Below are 22,473 nucleotides of genomic sequence, written 5' to 3'. Positions count from 1 at the left end.
CGCTGGTCAGATCACTCATTGCAACATAACAGCACACATCTACTGGGCCTCCTCTGATCTCACCCGGGAAGGAGACAACACTTTCATATCAATTCACCTGTCATCTCACAATGTGGCATCTTCCCTTTTGAAGGCACAGTAGCATTGTTGCAGTTTCTCAGATGTGAAACTCTAGCTTTTATCATCCTGTTTTGGGCGAGGAGGAGAGGAGTGGGAGATGAAGAAAGCGATTTCTTTTTAACTTGGACCCACCAAAGTGGAAAGAAACAGCGCGTTGACAGGTGTGTGAAAGGAGTGCTACTGGGTCAACTGGGGAACTTCAGAGACCAGTTTAAAAGCCTTCATAACGTCTCCGTAGAGGAGGCATAGCAGTGCTCACTGGCAGCAGAGCAAGTATCAACACTATCAGAAATCAGCATCGAAGGCTAGTTTCTATAGATGCCTGCACCAGCTTTTACCATAGATTATTGTTCGCTCAGATCTAGCCACATAATGGAAGTCTTTGCTACTGTACCACCAAAGAGTCTAAAGCCAGAGAGATTTGCTCCTTGTCCTGAATTACCAGCCAGCTGTAAACTACAAGTCCCATTCCACAGCAGGAGGATCACTCCTCCCATTAGCCCTGGCATAGTGCCGACTGCAAATGTGAGATCTGTTGTCGTCAGGAGGCCCAGTTGGGACAAGACCCTCTGTCACTCACAACGACACATGTCATAAACTCATTGTCTTGCCATCAATCTGGGGACCTAACCACCTCCGCAGCAGATGGAGGCCCAGCAGGAAGACAGAGGGCCATGCCCTGAGCCTCTGCCCCACACAGAGTGCATGTGGCGGGAGTAAGAGGGGCCACAACTATAGGGGAGCCCCATACCCTAGACTGGACCTCCTGTGGATACACCTCTGGATGAAGTCCTAATGTTGTCCATGATTAATTAGAGACAAATGTAATTATGCCGTTTCTGTGTAAGAAAATAGGCTTGCTTTGCTGTTGATAACTATTTAAAAGTGTGTCTCCTTATTCAGCTTCTCCTTTACGTCAGCAGTTACTCTGCATCTATCAGTAAATACATGAAGGTCTAAAACCACAGTGAGCAACATCCCTCCCGAATTTAGGAGTGAAAATAGCGATAAACAAAGATGCCTCGCCTCCCCTGAATGGGGATATATAATGATATTCATAAAGAGCCCACCTACTGCATGGGGACACAGCAAAAACTGTTCCTAAGCAACAACATACACACTCTTACAAGCTACATCTTGGGAAATTTTGACCGGATTGGGATGCAAACAACAAAAAACCCTTAACTAGGCCATGTTTTGAGTCTGCTACCTATGGCTGGGTATCTGGGTGTCTTGTCTGGCATGGATCCCCCCCCCCCCGACTAATGATACATAACTGTATTTCAGCAAAAGACAATAGAAGCAAGCTTGTGGTAGGTTGCTTATCCAAATTTCAACTATTGTCAATCAGTTCAAAATGAACTGATGACAAGTCATGTTCATTAATCCATTAAAGGTAAAGGTCAAGTCTCATTTTTCACAGGAAAAAATACCTTTTTCACTCTTTTTTTTCTTTTATTGTACAAGACTGCTGTACAAGTTCATGTACAATGAATGCATTCTTCAGAGGTCAAGAACTGGTCAACCTAACTATCTAATTCCTGTTCTCCCTCCAGCACTCAGAAACCATTTCACATTATCAGTTGATGAGAAAACTCTGATGGCCCAGGTGCATTAAATACGTCTTATGCCCATTTTATGTAATTAATTGGTTAGTCCTGTTCACAAATTTGCATGATGGGATTACTGAATGTCAGGAATGTTACATTAGGTGAAGAAAAAAAAAAATCGAAAAGCCAAAGCAGAAGGTGGAAATTTAGTCAAAACCATGGGAAAATATGAAACTACCTTATAACGCAATGTAGCATTCTGTCATATTTTCTACTGTGGATGCTATTTACATATGTTAAAGAGGACTCTGTGATGTAAAACTAGGCTTTAGACACTTTAATGCACCAGTTCCATCTTGCCGTCTGCGATGCAATGGTGTTAGATTGAGTGTGATTTTTGTGGTACTCAAATCTTAAGTATACTTGCTATTATGCTCTTCATTCAAAAAGGCCTATAAACAATTACCATTCAATAATGAGTGATGTTTGTTTCTCCCTGTCATTAATTAGAGTTAATCAAAGCCAGCAGATGACTTAAAAGCGCCACTCTGCAAAGAGCTCCCACGGGTCAACTGACAAAACATTATCCTCTGGGTACAGCACTTCCAGGAAAACGATCAAACAACAGCACGAAAAAGGAAGTAAATATGTTTTTAAAGGACAGCGTGATAGATCATCATCACAAATGCATCACAAAATTATTAATCAGCACCTCAATGCTAATATATCTGCTCTGCAAATCAACACATTAAGGTGAAAAATGCAAGCGCTCAAAATCCTTATTTTCTTTCCGTGAGGACTCGGCCATTTATAAAAAGATTACAGAAGGTAAAGATGCTCCCTTAACTCTAATATGCATCAGCTTTTGCTGTCACCAAGTGACGAGTCTTTGAACGATGTGTCTGTGTGCGCCCAATCCTTTGCTACGGTTGAGGAAGAGGCCAGCAGAAAGGCTTCATTGCCCTCTTGTGGTGAAAACATATGACATTGGCCCAGCCCTATCAGTCCACCTTACAAGAGGCCTTCTATGAATCTCAGCACGAATACTGCATGTGAGGATGTCTGTCATATGGGGCACGCAACAAGGTAGGAAAAAGTAGAAGTGTGTGCAGCTAGAGGGAACTAAAGAGAAGTTTCCATTCTAGTTCTCTATTCTGATAAGTCGAATTTTGATGGCGAGTTTCACAACTGTAGCAGGCTTGGTGGCTCAACAGTGGGCAGACTCTGAGAGGGAACAGACAGTGAGGTAAGTCACAAAATATGAATGTCTTTTAGACAAGCATTTTATAAACAGTGTGAGAGAGCAGCAAAATAGGTCTCTTAAAACTTAGTACAAGCTGAGAAGTTGTATTTAATAGTGCATGTCAACTTAACCGAACACCTCTGAAGATAGTTTTGCATACCAGGTCAATTCTGACTTTCTTGGTCGGCTTCTGAAGCTCAGGAGTTCAGGCTCTCTTGGGGCTTGGTGAGGTCACACTTTGAGCTGGACTCTTACTGAGTGAATCACCTGCAGAGCAGTCAGACCAGGTGTCTTTTGGTTCAATTCATTTTATTTATAGTGTCAAATCATAAAAGATGCTATCTCAGGACACTTTCCAGATAAAGTAGTTCTAGACCACACTATAATTTACAGAGACCAACTAGTCCCCCAAGAGCAAGCATGTTTGTTTGGCTCTTCGTCAGGTTTGAACTTGTTAGAAGAACTTTCAGAGTGGGGAGAACCAGGTCTCTTTGTGGCCCCGTGGACTCAGCTTTGCTGGGTGTGGACCCTTGGACAGATGAGCCGTTAGTCACAGACACTGATTCCTGTACAGAACAAGGAATATTTTAGTTTTTTTCTGTGACAACTGTAGCATGAGCTTGGTTGGTTGATTCGTTTTTATTCGCATCTTACCACAAGTACTTGGCATATTAAAGGAATATTTTTTTTTCACATCCAAAACCTGGTTTAGCTTATCTTGTCAGCTTTGGCCTTGGCTGGTAATGTGTGAATATCTGGTAGTGTGGCAGAGATTTTCCGGCTCACTGTGGGCTTCGGTTTCGGACTGAAGACCCTTTTGCGTTCTCCATTAGGTATCTCCCAGCTGACATTGTCCCCGGTCACGTATGTGGCTGATATGGTCATCCCCTCTGCATATATCTTACAGCTGTCTGCCAGACTGTAGACTGCAACAGCACAAAATATGATTTGTAATTTCACACAACATTGCTCGATTTCTACTGAATTTAGAAAAGTAAAAAAAATGTAAAACATACTAGCATCACTGAAGGACAGGAGTTCCAAGGTCAGGTCTAGTTTTAGGTTTTCAGAGCCCTCCGTATTAAAGACAAGTCCAGTCCGCCATCTTGTGCTCATTCACTCTCTGAAACAGAAATACGGGCCAATGAGTACCAAATACTTTGTTGCTGCAAACTGAGATTCAATATATAGCACCAGAACAAACAATATTAATGAGTTAATAGAAATTAACATTATGTTAAGGGATAATGCGAGAGAGAACTTACTGCCATAATTAAAATATAACCATAATATCACGTGTCCTTACTTGGATCTGGATCCAGGGAAGGACTGAAATGAATGTGAGCCAGGGAATCATGTACATTTCTCTCCACGTTTCCCACCAGGAGTCTGATTTTAGACTCCACCAGGCCAACCCTGACTGAGTGAACAAAACCTCATTTTCAGAAAGCACTACAGTAGGTGGAAATAAAACATTAAAATTGTTTTCTCCTCCAGCGAGAAACATGGGGTTCATGAATAAGAAGCATTCTCACCCAAAGATATGAGATTGTCTACATTCGTTCCAGTTTTACTTAAACTTGGCTTTGCTCTGTGTACTTACCATTCAAAGCCCAAAACTGTCTCCTAAGCCCCTCCCCCCACAAGGGGAGAATGAATGCGTGTGCATGAGCAGTGATTGACACGCAGTTAGACACCTCCCTGGCCCTGATTGGTGCATCTGAACAGGGAGTGGTGGATTTTTGCAAATCGCACTACAGGCTGTAGGTGGTGCCAGAGGGGCCGGATGTTTACTACTTCTACTTCTACTCGAACATAGGACCATTTTAAGCAAATATGACAGAAAGTTAGTTTTATAAGTCTTACCTACTGCACCTTTAAGAAAAGGAGATCATGAAGCATTTCAGTTTATTTCTACTTGGAAACAGTAAGTTCAATTTTTCCTTGATGTTGTATGAGATGACTCAACATAGACAACTTTGTGAGAAAGGTGCTAGCTATACAGTTAAAGGGACAGTTCCCTCCAAAATCAAAAATACACATAGCACTAGAGAAAAATATGTATTTTTGATTTTGAGGTGAACTGTCCCTTTAAGTAAACCTGTGTTTATTTCTGCAAAATAGTGATTGGGCTGGTGGTTGCCTGGTACCAAATGTAGACAAGACAAACAAAATAGCCATGGCAACATGAGACACTAAAACACATGAGCCATGGTAACAAAAAGCAAACAATGGCTGTGTCTGAAAGCACGCTCAAGCACGCTCTTGAACTCCTTCACTATTCCCCACATCATAAACACTCAATACTTCAAATTGTGAGTGAATAGTGAATACTAAATTGAGATTGAAGTGATCATTTTGCACCACTGCATTGTTTGTGCAAATGTAATTATCATGTAAGGGGACCAGTCCCCAAAATAATTGTCAGCAAAGCAAGTCTGAAGTCATAAACGTTTGGCATGAGCCTGAGAGTCTCCTCTGTAACAAAAAATAGAATAAGAAAAAGATTAAGAAATAGAAACAGTCACAGTAATAAAAAGGGGAAACCACAGTAGAGTAATAAAGAAAACTGATCATTTTCCTTGCAATGATAGGAGCCAAATGGGAAGATCTTTCCAACAACGCTTTCAGTTACCGATTCAGGTAAGTTCTAAAATATTTCAATATTTTTATATGAACATTTGGTCAAATTACTATGTGTAATGTCAAAGGTTTCAGTGGGGACGACAATACAGAAAATGATCACCTGACTCTGCAGTTCTCCTCAGCTCTACAGTGAGTCAAGTGTTTTAGCATCTTTCAGCTCATTGTTTTGGTGCAGTCTCACTGCTCTCATTGGTGTTGCTTTTGGCTGCAGCATGCATCTGTTTTCAGTAAAAACCCACTGCATGCTACGTGCCCAGCATCAAACTACAGACAGTTAGTGAAGAAAACACAGAAACATAATGGAGCATTCAGCTAAAGGGACAGCTTTTTTCTCAGGAGATGGTAGAGAACATGACAGAACTAAAAGGAGGGTGAATATTGAACTAACATGTGCCAGGTGACCAGACTCCGTAGTAATGACTTCAAATGAATGATCTGTGTCTATCGCATGTGTAAACAGGCAACAGTTTGCTAACAAGTTCACCATATCAACTTATATGTCAGTGTTGTGTTTACAGCTTGTTTCTAAGTTAACATCTCCCACCACGGATGATTGTATAAGCAAGCAGAAGTGTGTAATTAAATGTACTGTAGGTGTCACATCTGCCTCAGTTCATATGAAATGCCAGAGAGAGGGTTATATAGATTATCTGACAAACTAAAGAGGTTATTTCATACCAAGTCCAAAGAAGAAACATGGTTTTATTAGGGGGTCAGGGAAGCCAATAAACAATTGGTGATGATGAATAAATCACAGAAACAAGATAATGCAAAAAAAACAAAAAAACAACATAGATGCATCTATATCCAAACTATTTGACTTACCTATTCAAGCAACTGCTTCATAATCGGACAAAGTCCAAACCTTTTGTTTACTCCAGATAATTAGCCTAAGCCAAGAGTGGCTTCCATACTACAGTATTTCACAATTTTCTGTATTTAAACACAGCAGTTCAGTTAAACATCAACACAAATACAACACAAAGGTAGGCCTTATGCTGCAAAATGTGAATTGTTGCTATATATTTGATTTGATTTTTTATTTATTTTTTACACTTTGCTTTTTTTTTTGCTTTCTGTAAGTATTTTGCACTGCAGGGCCACCAGAGCCAGCGTCATAACCATAATGCTGGTCACTTGATAAGAGTAAAATTGTGTGTATAAATGTAAATATGGTTCTTATTGTCTCTGACTGCTAATATCAGTTACTTTTACAAACTTGTTTTACTACAATTCTTGCCATTTGGAGTCCGTAAATAACAAAAAACATCGTACTACTTGTTACTGTAAAAAAAAAAAAAAGCGAAACGACATTGAAATTCCAGGCAGCGTTCATTTCCACAGAGAAACCTGAACGCAGCATCCACAGCAATGAATTGAGGGTTAAGAAGGACGATGACAACAAAAATGGACATCGAACGACAATAGCCTTGTAAGACTGAAAATTCATTTTGTCACCTAAAAGCATTGGTGCAGCTACAATGTATTAACAGTGTAACGATGGAAAACCGTCTATTTGCTAAAAATACTGTCGTTTCGAGCAACGACTGCTAACGTTAGTTCGGTAACGTTAGCTAAGTTAGCCTCAGTAGCTTAGAAACGTATGCTAGCGTTATTAGCTGTGTGTAACATTAACGGTAACGTTATGACAATGGCCACTAAGACTAGCATAGTAGTACATACAAGCTAGCATTTGCTGATTTAAATAGTGTTTAACGAAAGCATCTTGTGAACCGACTGTAAAGCTTCTAGCTGTTAACGTTACTTCACACCCCCTTACTACGTGCTAGATCTCGGTCAGCTGTTGTTGTTATTGCTCTGGCACTGAAATCAAACAGCAGCCATTGTTTTATCCCGCAGGACAGAGGTGCAGACATGTTGTCATAAATGATAAGCATGCCACAATGAATCTGCGCCAGTGGTACACTGCGTTGTAACTGTAGAAAATGTTGTATACACTTTGGCTGTGGTTGTATTTTCGTTAGCGACCTCAGGTTGTCGCTGTTATGCATTTAAGCAAGTTTTCATTTTCATCTAAATGATATCTCTAATTACATATTAACCAGCAAAACGGATATAACCTGTTTTGCCCTTAGTTTAATTTAAATATCTTTTAATTCAGTTTTGATCTGAAATATGAATTCCATGTAACGTTACCTTATTTTCAGTCAAATATATATTTCCTAATTAGTGTTAAGAGTTACCAAAACTATCTTTTGTTATATCTAAAACAAAGATATTACTCCCAAATGTGTGATAGGCTACTACCACAACATGCAATACTAGAGTAGAAATGACTTTTTACTAGTCACAGTCCCTTTTTAAGATATTTACAATATGATCAGTTAATATGGTGTCCTGGTCATGTCATGATCCAGCAACATGCATGCTGTTTGGGTGTGACAAAACAGTGACTAAATGAATAATGACACCAATTTTGGAGGGAAAAAAATACATTGTAATACAAGGCTGCACCATACACATACAAGACTGAGGGGCTGTTTGTATTTTCGTTATTTTACTGAATGTTCCACCAGAAGCACATCTTTTTCTTTCCTTATATTTTTTTCTTCTTATTTTTTTTATTAATTATTATTATTTCTAATTTAATTGCATTTGTCTGATTTCATTCCAGGCTGTCTATGGCAGACCTCTGACTGGCACTTCACGAAGAACTAGAGGGGAAAAAAAGTGAGAGGCCAGAGTCCAGAACCATGGAGGCTCGCTTTGGTAATATTGTCTTCAGCTCCAAGTTTGATTCCGGCAACCTGGCACGTGTGGAGAAGGTGGAGAAGGGCAGCTCCAGCCCTCCTACCGATATAGCTCCTGGTGGGAGTGCCCTCTCAGGGCCAAACATTACCCCTGATTATGAGTTCAATGTGTGGACGCAGCCAGACTGCGGTGGCACAGAACATGAGAACGGAAACAGGTAAAAAACAATTCTGCTTATGTAGCAAGTATTTTATGTTATTCACACGAGAGGACAGCAAAAGGCATTAGCAATGCCTCTTTGTAGATAAATGTGTTTACTTTCTGCACACAACCCTTACACTAGAGCCACACAGAGATTCCAAAAAGCGCTGCAATGAAGGTTTGGCCGTTATGTCGGCTTTGTTTATTCACACAGAACCAAGCAAAGGCAGCATATTGCCGCCCCAGTGTGTCATTTCACATAGCATGCTGTAACACAATAGCCTAGAAATCTAGACGCACCCTATCGGCAGCAAATGTAATTTGCAGCCAGGATCGTCTAGCAACTCTCCGTTGGCTTGCGAGCTGGAAAAGCCAAACTCCAGCCGGGCCAATCACATCGTGTACAGAGTCGGTGGGCGGGCTTAACATAATGACGACAGAGTTATGACGGTTCCGCGTGAATTCCCTGCTACTTGAAAACAAAGAAGATGGCTGCTGCTGCTGGCGAACAGCGGCCTTTCGAATCGGCTTTGGCCGCGACTCTGGAGGACTTGGAGTTCAGCTTTTCTTTGAGAAAAGAACAAAGAACGGCACTGAAGTCATTCTTAAAAAAGGAAGATGCGTTCAGAGTTTTGCCGACCGGATACTTTCTTCGTTGCTCTGCTTGGTTGTAGCACTATCCTATTGCGTGCAGAGGGAATTTGAAAGACAACCGTTTATCCCGCCCCTCGGATTGAGCCCTGCCAATGGTGAGTTCCCAGACCCAACATCTTGATGTGGGTCTGGCTTGTCAGGCTAGTAACACAACAGTGTCGTTGTCTAGTTTGTGTAAGCTGATCCGCACCGTTCATCAACCACGTGAACCCAGCCCACGAACAGCATAATTGTCGGTAGAGAGAAGGACAGAGACGGCCGCAATCCGTGCGTGTGCGTATGTCTTTGAGACGCACGCAATGTTTCTGTAAGTTATTAATAACTTTGGCTACTCGGAACACTGCTTTGTCACTTTTTGACCTGCCTGTGGGTTGACTTGGGCATATTACATGGGCATATAATGTAGTCCCGCCATGCCGGCTGTCCCTTTCACAAAGACGTTGGTTCGGCTCTGTTACGGCTCTGTAACTACCTCTGCGGCTGGCTTAAAGGTGCAACAACTCTGTCTTGAACAGGCTGTGTGAAAGGGACTTCGGTTACATTACTCCCAGGATCCAAAATCATGCTTTTGTGTTTCAGATCATGGTTTTACTTCAGTGTGAGGGGAGCCGCACCTGGGAAGATACTGAAAATCAATGTGATGAACATGAACAACCAGAGGAAGCTCTACAGCCAGGGCATGGCTCCTCTCGTACGCACCTTACCTGGCAAGAACCGATGGGAAAGGATCCGGGACAGACCCACATGTGAGGTATTTAGACATCCTGAGGCTGTCAGGGAGAGGATGTAGGCATCAGGAGCCAGCGAGGCAGAGTGCTGTCAGTCTGGCTTCTGACAGCTATTATTATCGTACTCATAATATGTCTCTGTCTTCTGTTGTGTTGCAGAATGTAGATAACCAGTTCATCCTCTCATTCACTCACCGGCTGTTGGAGGCGAGAGGAGCAACCACCTACTTCTCCTTCTGCTTCCCGTTCTCTTATAGTGAGTGCCAGGAGATGCTGCAGCAGTTTGACAAGAGCTACCCCAATGCTGCTCAACTCAGTCCGAGCAGGTAAAGCACAACACACACACGACGCCTCTAAAGGTGCTGACACACCAACCCGATTATCGGCCGTCGGACAGTCTGGCGAGGTCGGTGACTCGAGTCTGTTCGGTGTGTTCCGTGCCGTCGTCCATTGGAGGAGCTGTCGGTCTTCATTTTGGCCGACCCGACACGCGCAGTCAGGACTCACCCGGAAATGGCGAGCGGATGAGCCTCTCAAAATCTGACAAATCTTTTAAACTGACCTTTGTCGATCTGAAATGAAGACAGATTCAGCAACTGCGTGGCCTATTTCTTGCTTAAAATGTTTTCAGAAACACATTTCGGTGAACTATTTTAGTACAATATGAGATCGTATTCTGAACAAGCCGCCATGACAGTGTGGCTGTGAATTTCCGGAGAAAAAACACTCGCGTGACGCATTCGTCCTGTCTACCTTTTTGGACCTCGGGGACCCGACTGATCAGTCCGACTGCCTTTTCTGCCGACGGTCGGCCGTCTGGTTGGTGTGTAACAGCTCTAAAACGGACACAATACATGTAGTTTGAAACTTTTGGCTTTTTTTTTTTTTTATTATTATTACTGTCCTTCTAATTTAACTTCTTACTTTCTCTCCCACCAATTTCCATCCTCTCACTGTCAGTGAACCAGACAGTGTGTATTATCATAGGGAGTTGCTGTGCCACTCTCTAGATGGCAATAGGGTGGACCTGATCACTGTGACCAACTGCAACGGGATGCAAGATGAGAGAGAACCCCGTCTGCCTAAGCTGTTTCCCGACGCCAACACTCCAAGACCACACCGCTTCTCCAGCAAAAGGGTATCGCTCAGTCGTACATCAACACACAATCCGTATTCTCTTTCGTAATGTCAAAACAGTGAAGCCGACCGTGGGCCCTTGTGTGGCTGCGTGTGTTTGCAGGTGTTTTTTCTCAGCAGCCGAGTGCACCCCGGGGAGACTCCCTCATCCTTTGTGTTCAACGGTTTCCTCAACTTTATCCTAAGAAGAGATGACCCTCGTGCGCACGTGCTTCGAAAAATATTTGTGTTCAAGCTCATTCCCATGCTCAACCCAGACGGGGTCGTTCGTGGGCACTACAGGTAAGAATTGCACACGTAGTCAACACGCACCATCCTCACACCAACAACGTCAATGTCGTTGATGGTATAGTTTATGTTTTGTCTTTGTGTTACATGGTTTTGCATTGATATATGCACTTTACATTATATGTGAGAATTTTCTATTTCTGTTTCTCCATTCATGTGTTTTTGAAAGGTTCTGTCAATAGGGCTTGGGAATGTGACGTCATGTATTGTCATGCTGCACGGATCCACCATTGTTGTCACTAAGCTAGTTTGCTTTCTCTCATCATATGGCTCAGCCTGTAGCAGGGCTGCAGTTAAGTTACAGTGCAGTTACAATTTCAGCAGTTAACAGGTGTTTGGTTGGCAGTGTTTTTTCTTTTCTTGTGCCAGTAACACAATCAGGTTACAAAGGAAATCATTGATTGCGTTTACATGCACCGTAGTAACGCCTGACTTTATTTTGGAAGCATTACGTACTAATAATTTAACCACAGTGATATAGTGTGTGTGTGTGTGTGTGTGTGTGTGTGTATGTGTGTGTGTGTGTGTGTTTGTGTTTGTTAGAGGACAGGATGTCTTGCGTGTAAATACTGCTGGCCAGGCAAAGGTGTATTAAGGGTATCAGTAAACAGTGTTTACAGTTTTTTCCGTAACCTGTCTCTTGTTTGCAGGACTGATTCCAGGGGTGTGAACTTGAACAGACAATACCTGAACCCCAGCCCTGAGCTGCACCCTTCCATCTATGCAGCCAAAACACTTTTGCTCTACCACCACACACACAACCGCCTGCACAATCCACAGTCCAGCATTCACTGTAACAGCCCCCCACACCCGCAGACCCCGCCACTTAGCATCAAACCCGCCAATCGGCATCAGTCGCCTCCCTTCACTGCCCTTGAAGTCAACTTGAACCAACGAAATGCCGAGAAGGATGCAAATCCCGCGCTGCCAGAAGTTCCCATGGTGATGGAGGAAAACGCCTGGGTCACCACAGAGATGGGGAGGGGGGACCAGAACAGCTCATCAAGCTCCCCGGAGACTGTAGCTCCTGTTGCTGTAGAGGTAACAGTACCACAGGTGGAGGAACAGGAAGCAATTCCACCCCAGGATGGGGGTGTGGCGTATTATGTGGACTTACATGGCCACGCCTCTAAACGGGGATGCTTCATGTACGGAAATAACCTTTCTGACGAGAGCCAGCAGGTACAAATGATAAAATATACTCACCCTCCCTTTGCAGTGTTTTTGGAAAATTGCCAGAAATATTCAGTTCGTTTTTTTTATTAGCAATTAGTTTCTTTTATTTGACTGAGTTGTTTTGAATCATGTCCTTGACATATTTGTTTATCCCCATACGGAAGCCACAGCACAAGCGGTACTATACTTTATACATCTAAGCTCCTGTGCACTGTGCACTCTCTCTCTGCAGGTCGAGAACATGCTGTATCCCAGGCTGATCGCGGTGAACTCTGCCCACTTTGATTTCCTGGGCTGTAACTTCTCTGAGAAAAACATGTATGCACGAGACAAGAGAGATGGTCAGTCTAAAGAAGGCAGTGGGCGGGTGGCCATTCACAAGGCCATAGGGCTGCTTCACAGGTCAGATTTCAATGAATTCACCGAAAGCCAACAGTTGATGTGCACGGCTGTCCGCTCAAAAAGCACATATGCAGCTCTAAAGAAAAATAATCTCTTTTTTTTTTCTTATCTCTGAGAGTCAGAGTAAGCCTTTCTGGAATGTAGACAACAGTGATAAACCCACTGTTGATCAAACATCATTTCATGGTGCTTTTAATCATGCTTAACTCTGTGAAAATGCAGTTTACGCTTAAGGGTCAGGTAAGATTGAACTTGCAGACAACAACTGCTGTAACAGTTCTTTCTCAGTCATTACCTTGACTGTAAATGACCTGATGTTAACTCATGCATCAAATTCCTGTTCAAGCTTTAAATGTATATTTTTACAAGTTTCCGTTATTTGGTCCCCATCAGCTACACTTTGGAGTGCAACTACAACACAGGAAAAACCATGAACACCATTCCACCTGCTTGTCATGACAACGGACGGGCAACCCCCCCTCCACCTCCATCATTCCCTCCGAAATACACTCCAGAAATATTTGAACAGGTGAGTGGTTTCTGTACAAGTATTCCTTCTCATTCAGAGGGGAATGTGATTCTTTGATTAAGGATTGCAGGTTTTTGGAGTATGTGAATGAATAACTTTTGCCATCAAACTGATAATTCCACAATAGCTGCACATTCATGTTTTTGATATGCGATAGCTGCATGCCAAACCATACCTTGTGAAGTAAACCAGTGGATGTTGTGCATCAGGTGGGGCGTGCCGTGGCTATCTCAGCCCTGGATATGGCAGAGTGTAACCCCTGGCCACGGCTGGTGCTGTCGGAGCACAGCTGCCTGATGAACCTTCGAGCTTGGATCCTCAAGCACGTCCGCAACACCAAAGGCCTGAACACACATATCCACGCTCAGCCTCCAACAAGAATACACCACAATGGCAGCAAGGCGTCACCGCCAAAGAGCTTCAACAAGTGAGTTTACATCGCTTTTATTAAACCAAAACAAGACTACGCGCTTCCGTTCCCTTAGTTTCTTTGTCACGCGTAACATTTGGGTCATGGGTTTCTGTGCTTGTCTCGATTTTCCGAGCAGTGGTCTGTCTGGCTCGGCGTCGGAGAACACCCTCAGTCGCATTCGCTGCAACAGCCACAGTAGCAGTAGCCAGACTCCCTCCCCAAAGATGCACAGCTCCCCGAGCTTTACTTTTGGCTGCCCCCCACCCCGAACTCACACACAGCACAACAGCACGCACGGCAGCGGACGTGGAGGCAACAAGACGCTCGGGCCAGTCAGGGGTAAGTTGATCTCTCTGCCATCTGCTTCTGTGTTGCTGGCTGGCATTTTCTGTCACCTCACACCATTTCTCATCTTGTTTCTCTCTTTCTTGCTACAGTCCTCTCTTTCTGCTGTTGAAGTTGTTAAGAAAGGCTACTGTGTGGCCGGGTTGGCTCAGTGGGTAGAGCAGGCGCACGTATACTGAGAGGTTTATGCCTCGACGCAGAGGTCCAGGGTTCGAATCCGAACTGTGACGATTTCCTGCATGTCTTCCCCCTCTCTCTCTCTCCCCTTTCTCACCTAACTGTCCTGTTAATTAAAGGCAGAAAAAAGCCCAAAAAATAATCAAAAAAATAAATAAATAAGAGAGGCTACTGTGTCAGTGCCTGTGTGACTGTTGGCTTCAGGTTTATTGTAGTCTCGCATTGCCAGACCTATCTCCACAGCGCTGCCGAGGAGCATACACTGGATAGGAGAAAAAACAGTCAGGGGTTGTTTGCATTTCTTTAAACCAATCACAATCACAATCTTCTTGGGCGGCTGCAAAATCGTCTCGGGAAGGAACTTGTTTGGTGGAACATTTGCAGCCCACAAAAGGAAACGCCACATACAATAATAAATGACGTCAACTGACGATACATGATTAAACTTAATTTGCTCTTAACCAGTGTATCACCGCGTGTACTTCATCCATAGCTAGTCCCCGCCAATCGGTCCCAGTTGGAGACTTTGCAATCATTCCCAGAATGAACCAAGCAGGCCTGCCTGCCTTGTTGCATGATCCACATTTTCTTTAAAACTTAAGCCATTTTCAGCGTGTAACATTGCTCAGAGGTTCCTGTTAATGTTGCTCGATCCGACCGGAGTTTAAAGTAAACACAAAGGGAGCAGAAAGTGAGGGACATCCGGCGGAACTTCCGGCGTCACCGGAACTATCCCGTAAATGAACCGCCGTCGATATAAACTAGGTTTATTGTGATGGTGAGGTAAAATTGGTTCCAGGTTTGGGGTTAGCTGGATTTCAGAGACATGAACAAATAAATGAATGCCCTGGATGTCTGTGGCCGGGAACATCAGTATGACCCCTGCATGACTCTTCATACCTGCAAACTATCACTAGCTGTCACCTTTTTCAGCCCTTCTGAGTTTGCAGGTATGACTCTTGCTGCTGCTGTCTGTGCATGCATGTTTTCACCTTTACAGATTAGTTCTACTCAGATGAGCCCTGTTCTAAGGCACCAAGACCAATAGATTTCTTGTGTAGAAAAATTCTGAAACATACTAAAATACTTTCTTTTTTTTCTTTTTTTTTTACCCACACTTGCATATTTTTCCATCATGCAGATTCTGGCATACAACTCGTCAATTGGTGTACCAAGAGCATCTAAACATCACGTGTGTCTCAGTACGTGGCTCATTTGAAGGGCACTTTGTGTTAGTCTGATCCCCGATCCATGTCTCTGAGCTGGGGCATGTGTGTGTGTGTGTGTCTCCCTCTCTGTAGACCCTAAGCCTCAGGAGAAGAGACGCCCCCCCCACCACCACTCCATCCTACGGTCTCCCAGCAACAGCCACACACCCACCCGCCCCCCACTCTCACCCACTTCCTCCTCGTCCTCCTCGTCTTCCTCCGTGTGTGCAGCGGGCTCCTGTCCTCTCCCGGCCTCCGTCACTATGACAGGTCTGTACTCCCTCCAGTCCCCCAGCCTCTCCACCTTGCTCCCCTCCCTGCAGGCTCTGCCCCGTACCGGGCTGCTCTCCAAACTCAGCCCCCTGCTCCTTCAGGGCCTGCAGCCACCCACCAATACTCCAGATGGGCCCACCCAGGACTCAATGTAACCTAACGTGTGTGTGTGTGTGTGTGTGTGTGTGTGTGTGTGTGTCTGTGCGCGCGCGCCTAAAAAATATCACTGGTGCTAGCACTACTAAAATATGATTGTTTTTTCCATCTGCACATATCTGTGTAATGGCATGTTTCTGGCACAAGCGTTCCTCAAATCTCAATTGTGAGTAAAATGTGTTGAAAATGTTTGTTTTTTTTCGTTTTAAAGCATTGCTTATTATTACACTGTCCTTTCCTCTGGCATAGTTTTTGCTGCTTGTTTTACAGTCCCCTAGGACTTACATAATATACAGGATATATCTACAGTAGACATTAATATTGGAAATATTATACTAATGGATTACATTACACTGATGAAGTCTTCTATTTATTCTGTATACAAGTAATAAGCTACAAAGAATACCATGTTACTGTGCTGATATTTGGGAAATAGCATAATAACTTTTTTTTCTTCTTTTTGCACACATACTGTTGAAATGGGAGCCGTTCAGGATCAGCTACAGTATGAATGATATACTTTTACTTAAGCCCTGCTGCGCTTGAGTTTTTAATTATTTATTGGTTTTATTTTTGAGAATTTGGTTTTGCTGAATTAGACTGAGCATAGTGTGGCTTTCTGATTCTGTAAAATCTGTCAAAGCACCTTATTACCTTTTTTTTGTTTGTTTCTTTTTTCCGATGTATTTGTATTTCGCTCTGTAATGTTTATATGTGAAACATTGCAAGACAGAGGCTAATCCCACCATCCACTTATAGTCATATTTGGAGTCAGTTCAAAGTAGAATTGAGCATTCTGTAGATTATATTTAATTTCTAGTGACTGAAAATCACATTTAAAAGGACTGTGGGTTAGTTTTGTATGCAAGTCTGTGATTAATAGTTATGAAACCTGTATCATTCCAGTGTCAGTCCAGTGTTGGTCTTGGCGTTATGATCTTCACAGCGTAGCCTACTGCCAGAAAACTCACGTGGTCCATAACTGAGTTTCTTTGAGATAAAAAAAAAAAAAAAAAGTTGCTTTATGGAGCTGTTTGCCAATAAGCAATACAATATAAAAGCGCTTTGTTTGGTTCACTGTTCGAGCAGTTTGGCTTGACGAGAAGAGAAGTTCTGTTTAGAATTTTTTCTAATACAATTCCCATATTGATTTTAGTGTGAATAAAGTGAACAGTTTAAAAAAAAAAAAAAAAAAAATGTTGTTACATGTTTCACCAAACTAGTGAAAAAAAAACCAAACTCATCATTATTTATTCAAGCACATTTGTGTGTTTCCTAGTTTGAATTGAACCTGGCAGGTATTTAGTAGGCTGTCCATTGTCAAAGTTAATATATTTTGTGGTTAGCAGAGATGAGAAAATATCTTGTTGTCTTGGTCTATATGTAAGCCTCGTAGATCAATTGTGGAATTATTGTGTTTTCGTCTGTAAATTCAGTTTTGTGTGCCGTCATCCAAGTACTTGATGATGGTCTGTGTTTTAGGACCAGCCATTTCAGATGCACTGAAGATGCAGAGGTAGCGCGTGCGAGACCTGGAGAGGTTTTCATGAGCAGCAGATAAACCAGATCGTGAATCAGTTGGATCCAAATAGCTGTCAGAACATCTGGCCTTGACTCGCTGTAGCCATTCTGTTCCAGTGCTGTGTGACATTGTAGTTATGATGTGCCTTGCCCTGGTGTCTGTTGTAAGCAGTAGGTTTTGGAGGCTCTGCTCATTTAAAAAAAAAAAAAAATGGACCTGGTTGGTCATCCATCCTGCCTCCTTATCTGCTTTGTCGTAGATTTTCATTCATATTAAGGTCTTTTGTTGACCTTTTCACAAAAGATAAAGATAGCTAATTAGAGCAGATATCAAACTAAAACTGATGCCAGTGATTGTCTTGCAGCATCGCCCCTCTCTTACATAGATGGAAATGTTTCCAAAAAAGAGAATATATGCCTGAAAGAGAAATCTCCGCTCTTAGAGAACCAATTATGAGGTTACCAGGAGTGAAACTCAAACTTCTACAAATTTGATCGTCGTTTTGTGCTCTGGGGATATAAAAGTCTTACTTAATGCTCCTGTAATATCACTAAGGCGAGGATTTTCTTGTAGCCTCTGCCCACTGCATTCCACGCAGTGGGAAGGCTGTCACTTTACATTAGTGCCCTGAAAAATGTAGAGGGTACTGTCATTTTTTTCTGCTTTCTCACTGTGAACTTTAATTTCCTGTTTCCTGGTTGTTTCAGTCCTAAAGCGTGTGTGTGTGTGTGTGTGTGTGTGTGTGTGTATATATATATATATATATATAATATCTCTCTCTTCATCCAGTATCACAAATAGCTTCAGGTGGAAACACTTTATGCAGTCACATTCTCACCAGGTCTTTCTGCTTTATACTCCTTATGAGAATTGTGCCGTTTCCTTCAATGTGGTGCTGATCTTCTATACCAGACTACAGTTGGTAGTAAGTGTTTGTCTGTGTAACAGAATATCACCTTCTTGAATGTCTGCTGTCTTTACCGCCTTTCTGTTTAACCTCTGGAATAAAAACTATCCCTTTTGTGAAGCAACTTCTGTGTGTGGGTCCTCTACTGTGTGTGTGTGTGTGTGTGTGTGTGTGGTTGTCACAAAACTGCTTGGAAGTCAAAGCTCTGTCCTATTAGATTGGATGAGACTCTTTGTCAAAACACTGATTTACTGTATTTACTGGATCCGTGGTAGATCGATTTCCAAATTATTTATTTTTTGTTATTTGCCATGAACATGGTGTCCATATTTGAACATTGTGTTACTGCCACACACTGTTTCTCCTTTTTGTTCCTGTTCCTTGTATTTATGTCCCTTCGTCTGGTTAACAGGCCTCAGCTGCCCAGACTTTCAGGCTGGTGGACCCAGTTCAGTGGGTTGGTCCAGAATTCCTTTCCCCATGCATCCTGGGCGTGTGAGGAGAGGATGCCGGACTCTTACAATCACTCATCACCCCGCAGAGGCCCGCACAGAGGTTAGCTGACCTTGCAGGCTCACTCCCAGAGAGTTTTTTTTTCTACAATATATCCTACATATGACATACACTTGTTTTATGAAGTCTCACTGTAATGTCTCCATCTGTCACAGACTGCTAAAGCCTTGGGGCCTGAAAACATCCTTTCCTCCATCAAATTTAGCAAGTGAGTCCAATCTTGTCTATGTATCTTGGAGTTTTTAAATCTCACAGGGAACAATTTCAAGCCAAGTCAAAAAAAGGGTTGGAAGTCTCAAATGGTATGAAATCTATATGAAAAACGGTGCACGATGATGACAAAAATTATGATTAAAAAGGTTACACATAACGAAACTTTATTCTTGCTCGTCATATACAATTGACAGTACAGTGTAGTGAAATAGGATTACTGCATTTGAACCCATCCTACGTATTAGGTGCAGTGGACAGCTATACATACAGCACCGTGGAGCAACTTGGGGTTCAGTGTCTTGCTCATGGACACTTTGACATGTGACCGGAGGAGCCTGGGATCTAGCCGAGCACTCTACCTCCAAGCCACCGTCACCCAACATCTGCATTGTCACCCTGAAACATTGTATATCATTCCTGCCATGATATATCGATGAGTGGTGAAACCATAGAAATAGAATGAGAGTAGAACGGACATTCCCATTCAAATAAACAGCAGGATGGTCAGAGCGGCGGCCATATTTATGTGTACTATTGCCATTGCAAAGAACTGTTACCACTGTAGTGGACTTACTTCCGTATAAACTTATGTTTAAACTGATTTGCTGCAATTCGGGGACTCACTGAGGTGAGGTTTTGCAGTAACGTCCATACTAGCAGTGGAGTGTAACAAAGTGTAGAGAGCCAATGAATACAATTTAACAACTCAATGCTTCATCCACACACTTTTGTCACAGCGTGGAAAGCACATTGCTATCGCCAGATAAGTGACGACTTTGTTCGGCTAATTTTCTGTATCTAGTATAGCATGAAAGCATGGCGGAATTAGCAAGCTAGGTAGCTTACTAGCGGATGGCTGGCTAGTTAGCTACCTAGCTTGTTAATTCCACCATGCTTTAATGCTACACTGGTTACAAAAAATGAGCCAGTCGGCAGGCTGCCGGCAGCGCTGGTTCTAACGGTCCATCTGCCTCACAGACAAGCTAGCTAACTCTGCATCCATCCGTCTCCAGAGCTGCCGCCTGCTCTCCTCCCGACGAAGTAGTCTGTGATACACTGACGTGTTTTGTCACCATTACAACTAAAATCGATCACCATTGTCTTTAGTACTAGTCAGAGGGATCAAATGTATTCACATTCATTACTCAGGTAGAAGTATAGATACTAGGGTTTAAAAAGACTTCTGTAGAAGTTGAAGTATCAACTCAAGCTTTTTACTCAAGTAAAAGTGCAAAAGTACTGCCCATTGAAAATGAACGCATTTTAGTAAAATGCAAATAAATTAAAGAACCATATGTGTATTACTGAGCATTAACATGTGTTTCATGGAGCGAAAGATCTGATGACTAGTTGCTTATATTGTAATGGTGCAAAAAGTCAAACTTCAGAGGCATGTTATCAATAGCCTTTATTGGAATGTAAATGTACATCCAAGCTTAGCTGCGGGAATCTGTGAGGGCAACGGATGTAAGATAACAAAACTGGACAAGAAAATTGGTGTACCCAGGGCAGGCTTAGTAACAATTACCCTTGTATATATAGGAGTAACGAGGCTATTTTTTAAATGTAAGAGTAGAAAGTACAGATAATTGCGTGAAAATGTAAGGAGTAGAAGTAAAAAGTCTGCTGTAAAATAATTACTCCAGTATAGATACCCCAAATTTCTGCTTAAGTAAGGTAACAAAGTATTTGTACTTTGTCACTTGACACCTCTGGTACTAGTCAAATGACCGCGGAAAACAATTCACTCTCCGTTCTACTCGATCCATTTCCATGGGTAAAACATGCTAACCTCTCTGTTGCCGGCCCAGATGTGAGCTGCAACCTCACGTAAGCCGCATCCCCATCAGGAGGGTGGGGTCGACTGAAAGCCCTCTTGGACATGACAGTACAACATCTCCTAGCAGCATTAACCCAGTTCCATCAGGAGATAAGGAGGTGTCAGCCACCATGAAGGTCTGGAAGCTGCTTAGACCTGGCCTCCATCGACACCTGTCACTGTCAGGCATGTATACATACACTTACACATGTTGCTGTGCTATTGACTCTGTTTGGTCTAGAGACAGTTACCTGACTAATGCTTGCACCAGTCAAAATAGGATAAGTGACATTCAGGGTTTAGCTAATTTGTCGGACCAGGTTTTAGTGAGACGGTGAAACTGCTTCCCATTTCCATACTTGTAGCTCTCAATATGGCTTTAGTATATATTCCCATACAAGTGTCGCAGCTATTTTCCTTTGTTCCATAAGTTTAAAGTGCTGCATGACATTGCTTTTAGAGTTTACTCTTACCAGTATGTAAACTGCACAAAGCCACAGTTAACATCACATTTATTTCCATATACAGGTGTATCGGGGAAAAAAGAGGGTGCCGTGCAGTTGGCCTCTAAAGCACTAATGAAGAAAAGCCCAGACAGGAGTCTCCACTACACAGAAACTACTATTATAGAAACTGCACAAAAGAACGATGAGACAGTGCAACAGGTGAAAACAGATATATACACACACACACACACACTGTGTGAAATAGAATAATGCACATTCAGAGAGAAACAAATGCTGAACATGAATGAATCAAATTGCTAAAACTTAACCAGGCTGTATGATGTCGTCCTCAAAGGTTGAGGAAACTCCAGTGATGCCCCTGCCTGAGACTGTGAACATGTGTGAGACAGTGACCCTGTGTGGAGAAGCCTAGGAACTGCACAGAAGAGGCTTGCGTATGTCTATATTTGCTTCATGTGAGCCTAAATTCCTATATTGTGACCAAAACCATTTAAAACTAAGAAAGAGGGAGGATTACTTGAGGCATCTTAGTGTGCAATACAACAATGTTAGCACTATTTATTCAGATTTTCCAGAGCATACATGGTGTTTTCAACCATGCTGTTCAACATAGTCATACTGTGGAGCTGTCCATTCCAACCATTAAGCAGCTTTACTGGAGCAGCTGGAGGTTTAGTGCCTTGCTCAATGAAACCACAACTGTGGCTAAGGTACGGGAGAGGTACAAACCTTCCCCATCTGAACAAGAAATATCCTTTAACATTTCAGCTGTTACCATTGTACTTCACATATCTGTTTTTGTGATTTTAGTCCTTGCCTTCTGATGTCCCTCTTCCAAAAAAAGATGTTAAATGCACTCTGACCAACACTGTAACGCACTGGTATTTTTAGTCAGCCACTTGTACTATCACAGCAACGGGTTGATTTTTATTCAGACTGACGAGCACAACAGCACCTTTATAACCTCCGTATTTCCATCGTGATTTTAGAAACTAATTTGTGAGTGAAGTGTTTATTTAATGTAATTATTCCAGAAGTTTTTAGTGTTTTGCATATAGTGCCTATAAAAGGTGCT

The 22,473-nt window shown here is 42.6% G+C and overlaps 1 protein-coding gene across 3 annotated transcripts; it reads left to right on the top strand.

Annotated features, from left to right (window-relative positions):
• Positions 1-2,860: 2,860 nt before the first annotated feature.
• On the top strand, positions 2,861-22,266 carry agbl5 (AGBL carboxypeptidase 5). 3 transcript variants are annotated; one of them, XM_078275011.1, is made up of 18 exons: positions 2,861-2,916; positions 5,508-5,556; positions 8,195-8,488; positions 9,706-9,877; positions 10,014-10,180; positions 10,815-10,992; positions 11,095-11,273; positions 11,930-12,461; positions 12,688-12,857; positions 13,251-13,386; positions 13,596-13,813; positions 13,935-14,137; positions 15,622-15,798; positions 18,799-18,941; positions 19,055-19,107; positions 20,924-21,117; positions 21,460-21,596; positions 21,733-22,266. In XM_078275011.1, the coding sequence occupies exons 3-18, from the start codon at positions 8,274-8,276 to the stop codon at positions 21,808-21,810; spliced, it is 2,952 nt and encodes a 983-aa protein (XP_078131137.1). In that variant the 5' UTR covers positions 2,861-2,916; positions 5,508-5,556; positions 8,195-8,273; the 3' UTR covers positions 21,811-22,266. The 3 variants fall into 3 exon arrangements, with proteins under 3 accessions (XP_078131137.1, XP_078131136.1, XP_078131138.1); XM_078275010.1 differs by lacking the exons at positions 2,861-2,916; positions 5,508-5,556 and adding exons at positions 5,670-5,688; positions 6,904-6,991; XM_078275012.1 differs by lacking the exons at positions 2,861-2,916; positions 5,508-5,556; positions 20,924-21,117; positions 21,460-21,596; positions 21,733-22,266 and adding exons at positions 5,670-5,688; positions 6,904-6,991; positions 19,358-19,927.
• Positions 22,267-22,473: the final 207 nt, after the last annotated feature.

The sequence above is a fragment of the Sander vitreus genome, chromosome 18 (assembly GCF_031162955.1).
Source record: "Sander vitreus isolate 19-12246 chromosome 18, sanVit1, whole genome shotgun sequence".
Classification (NCBI taxonomy): Eukaryota; Metazoa; Chordata; class Actinopteri; order Perciformes; family Percidae; genus Sander; species Sander vitreus.
Note: the sequence above shows the minus strand (reverse complement) of the source record. Positions and strands in the feature narration are given on the sequence as shown.

Excerpts from the sequence above, each read along its gene's own strand:
- agbl5 (XM_078275011.1), top strand. The coding sequence starts at position 8,274 with ATGGAGGCTCGCTTTGGTAATATTGTCTTCAGCTCCAAGTTTGATTCC. Across the intron at positions 14,138-15,621 it reads GACGCTCGGGCCAGTCAGGG|ACCCTAAGCCTCAGGAGAAG; the intron begins GTAAGTTGATCT and ends CCCTCTCTGTAG. Across the intron at positions 18,942-19,054 it reads CCGCAGAGGCCCGCACAGAG|ACTGCTAAAGCCTTGGGGCC; the intron begins GTTAGCTGACCT and ends CATCTGTCACAG.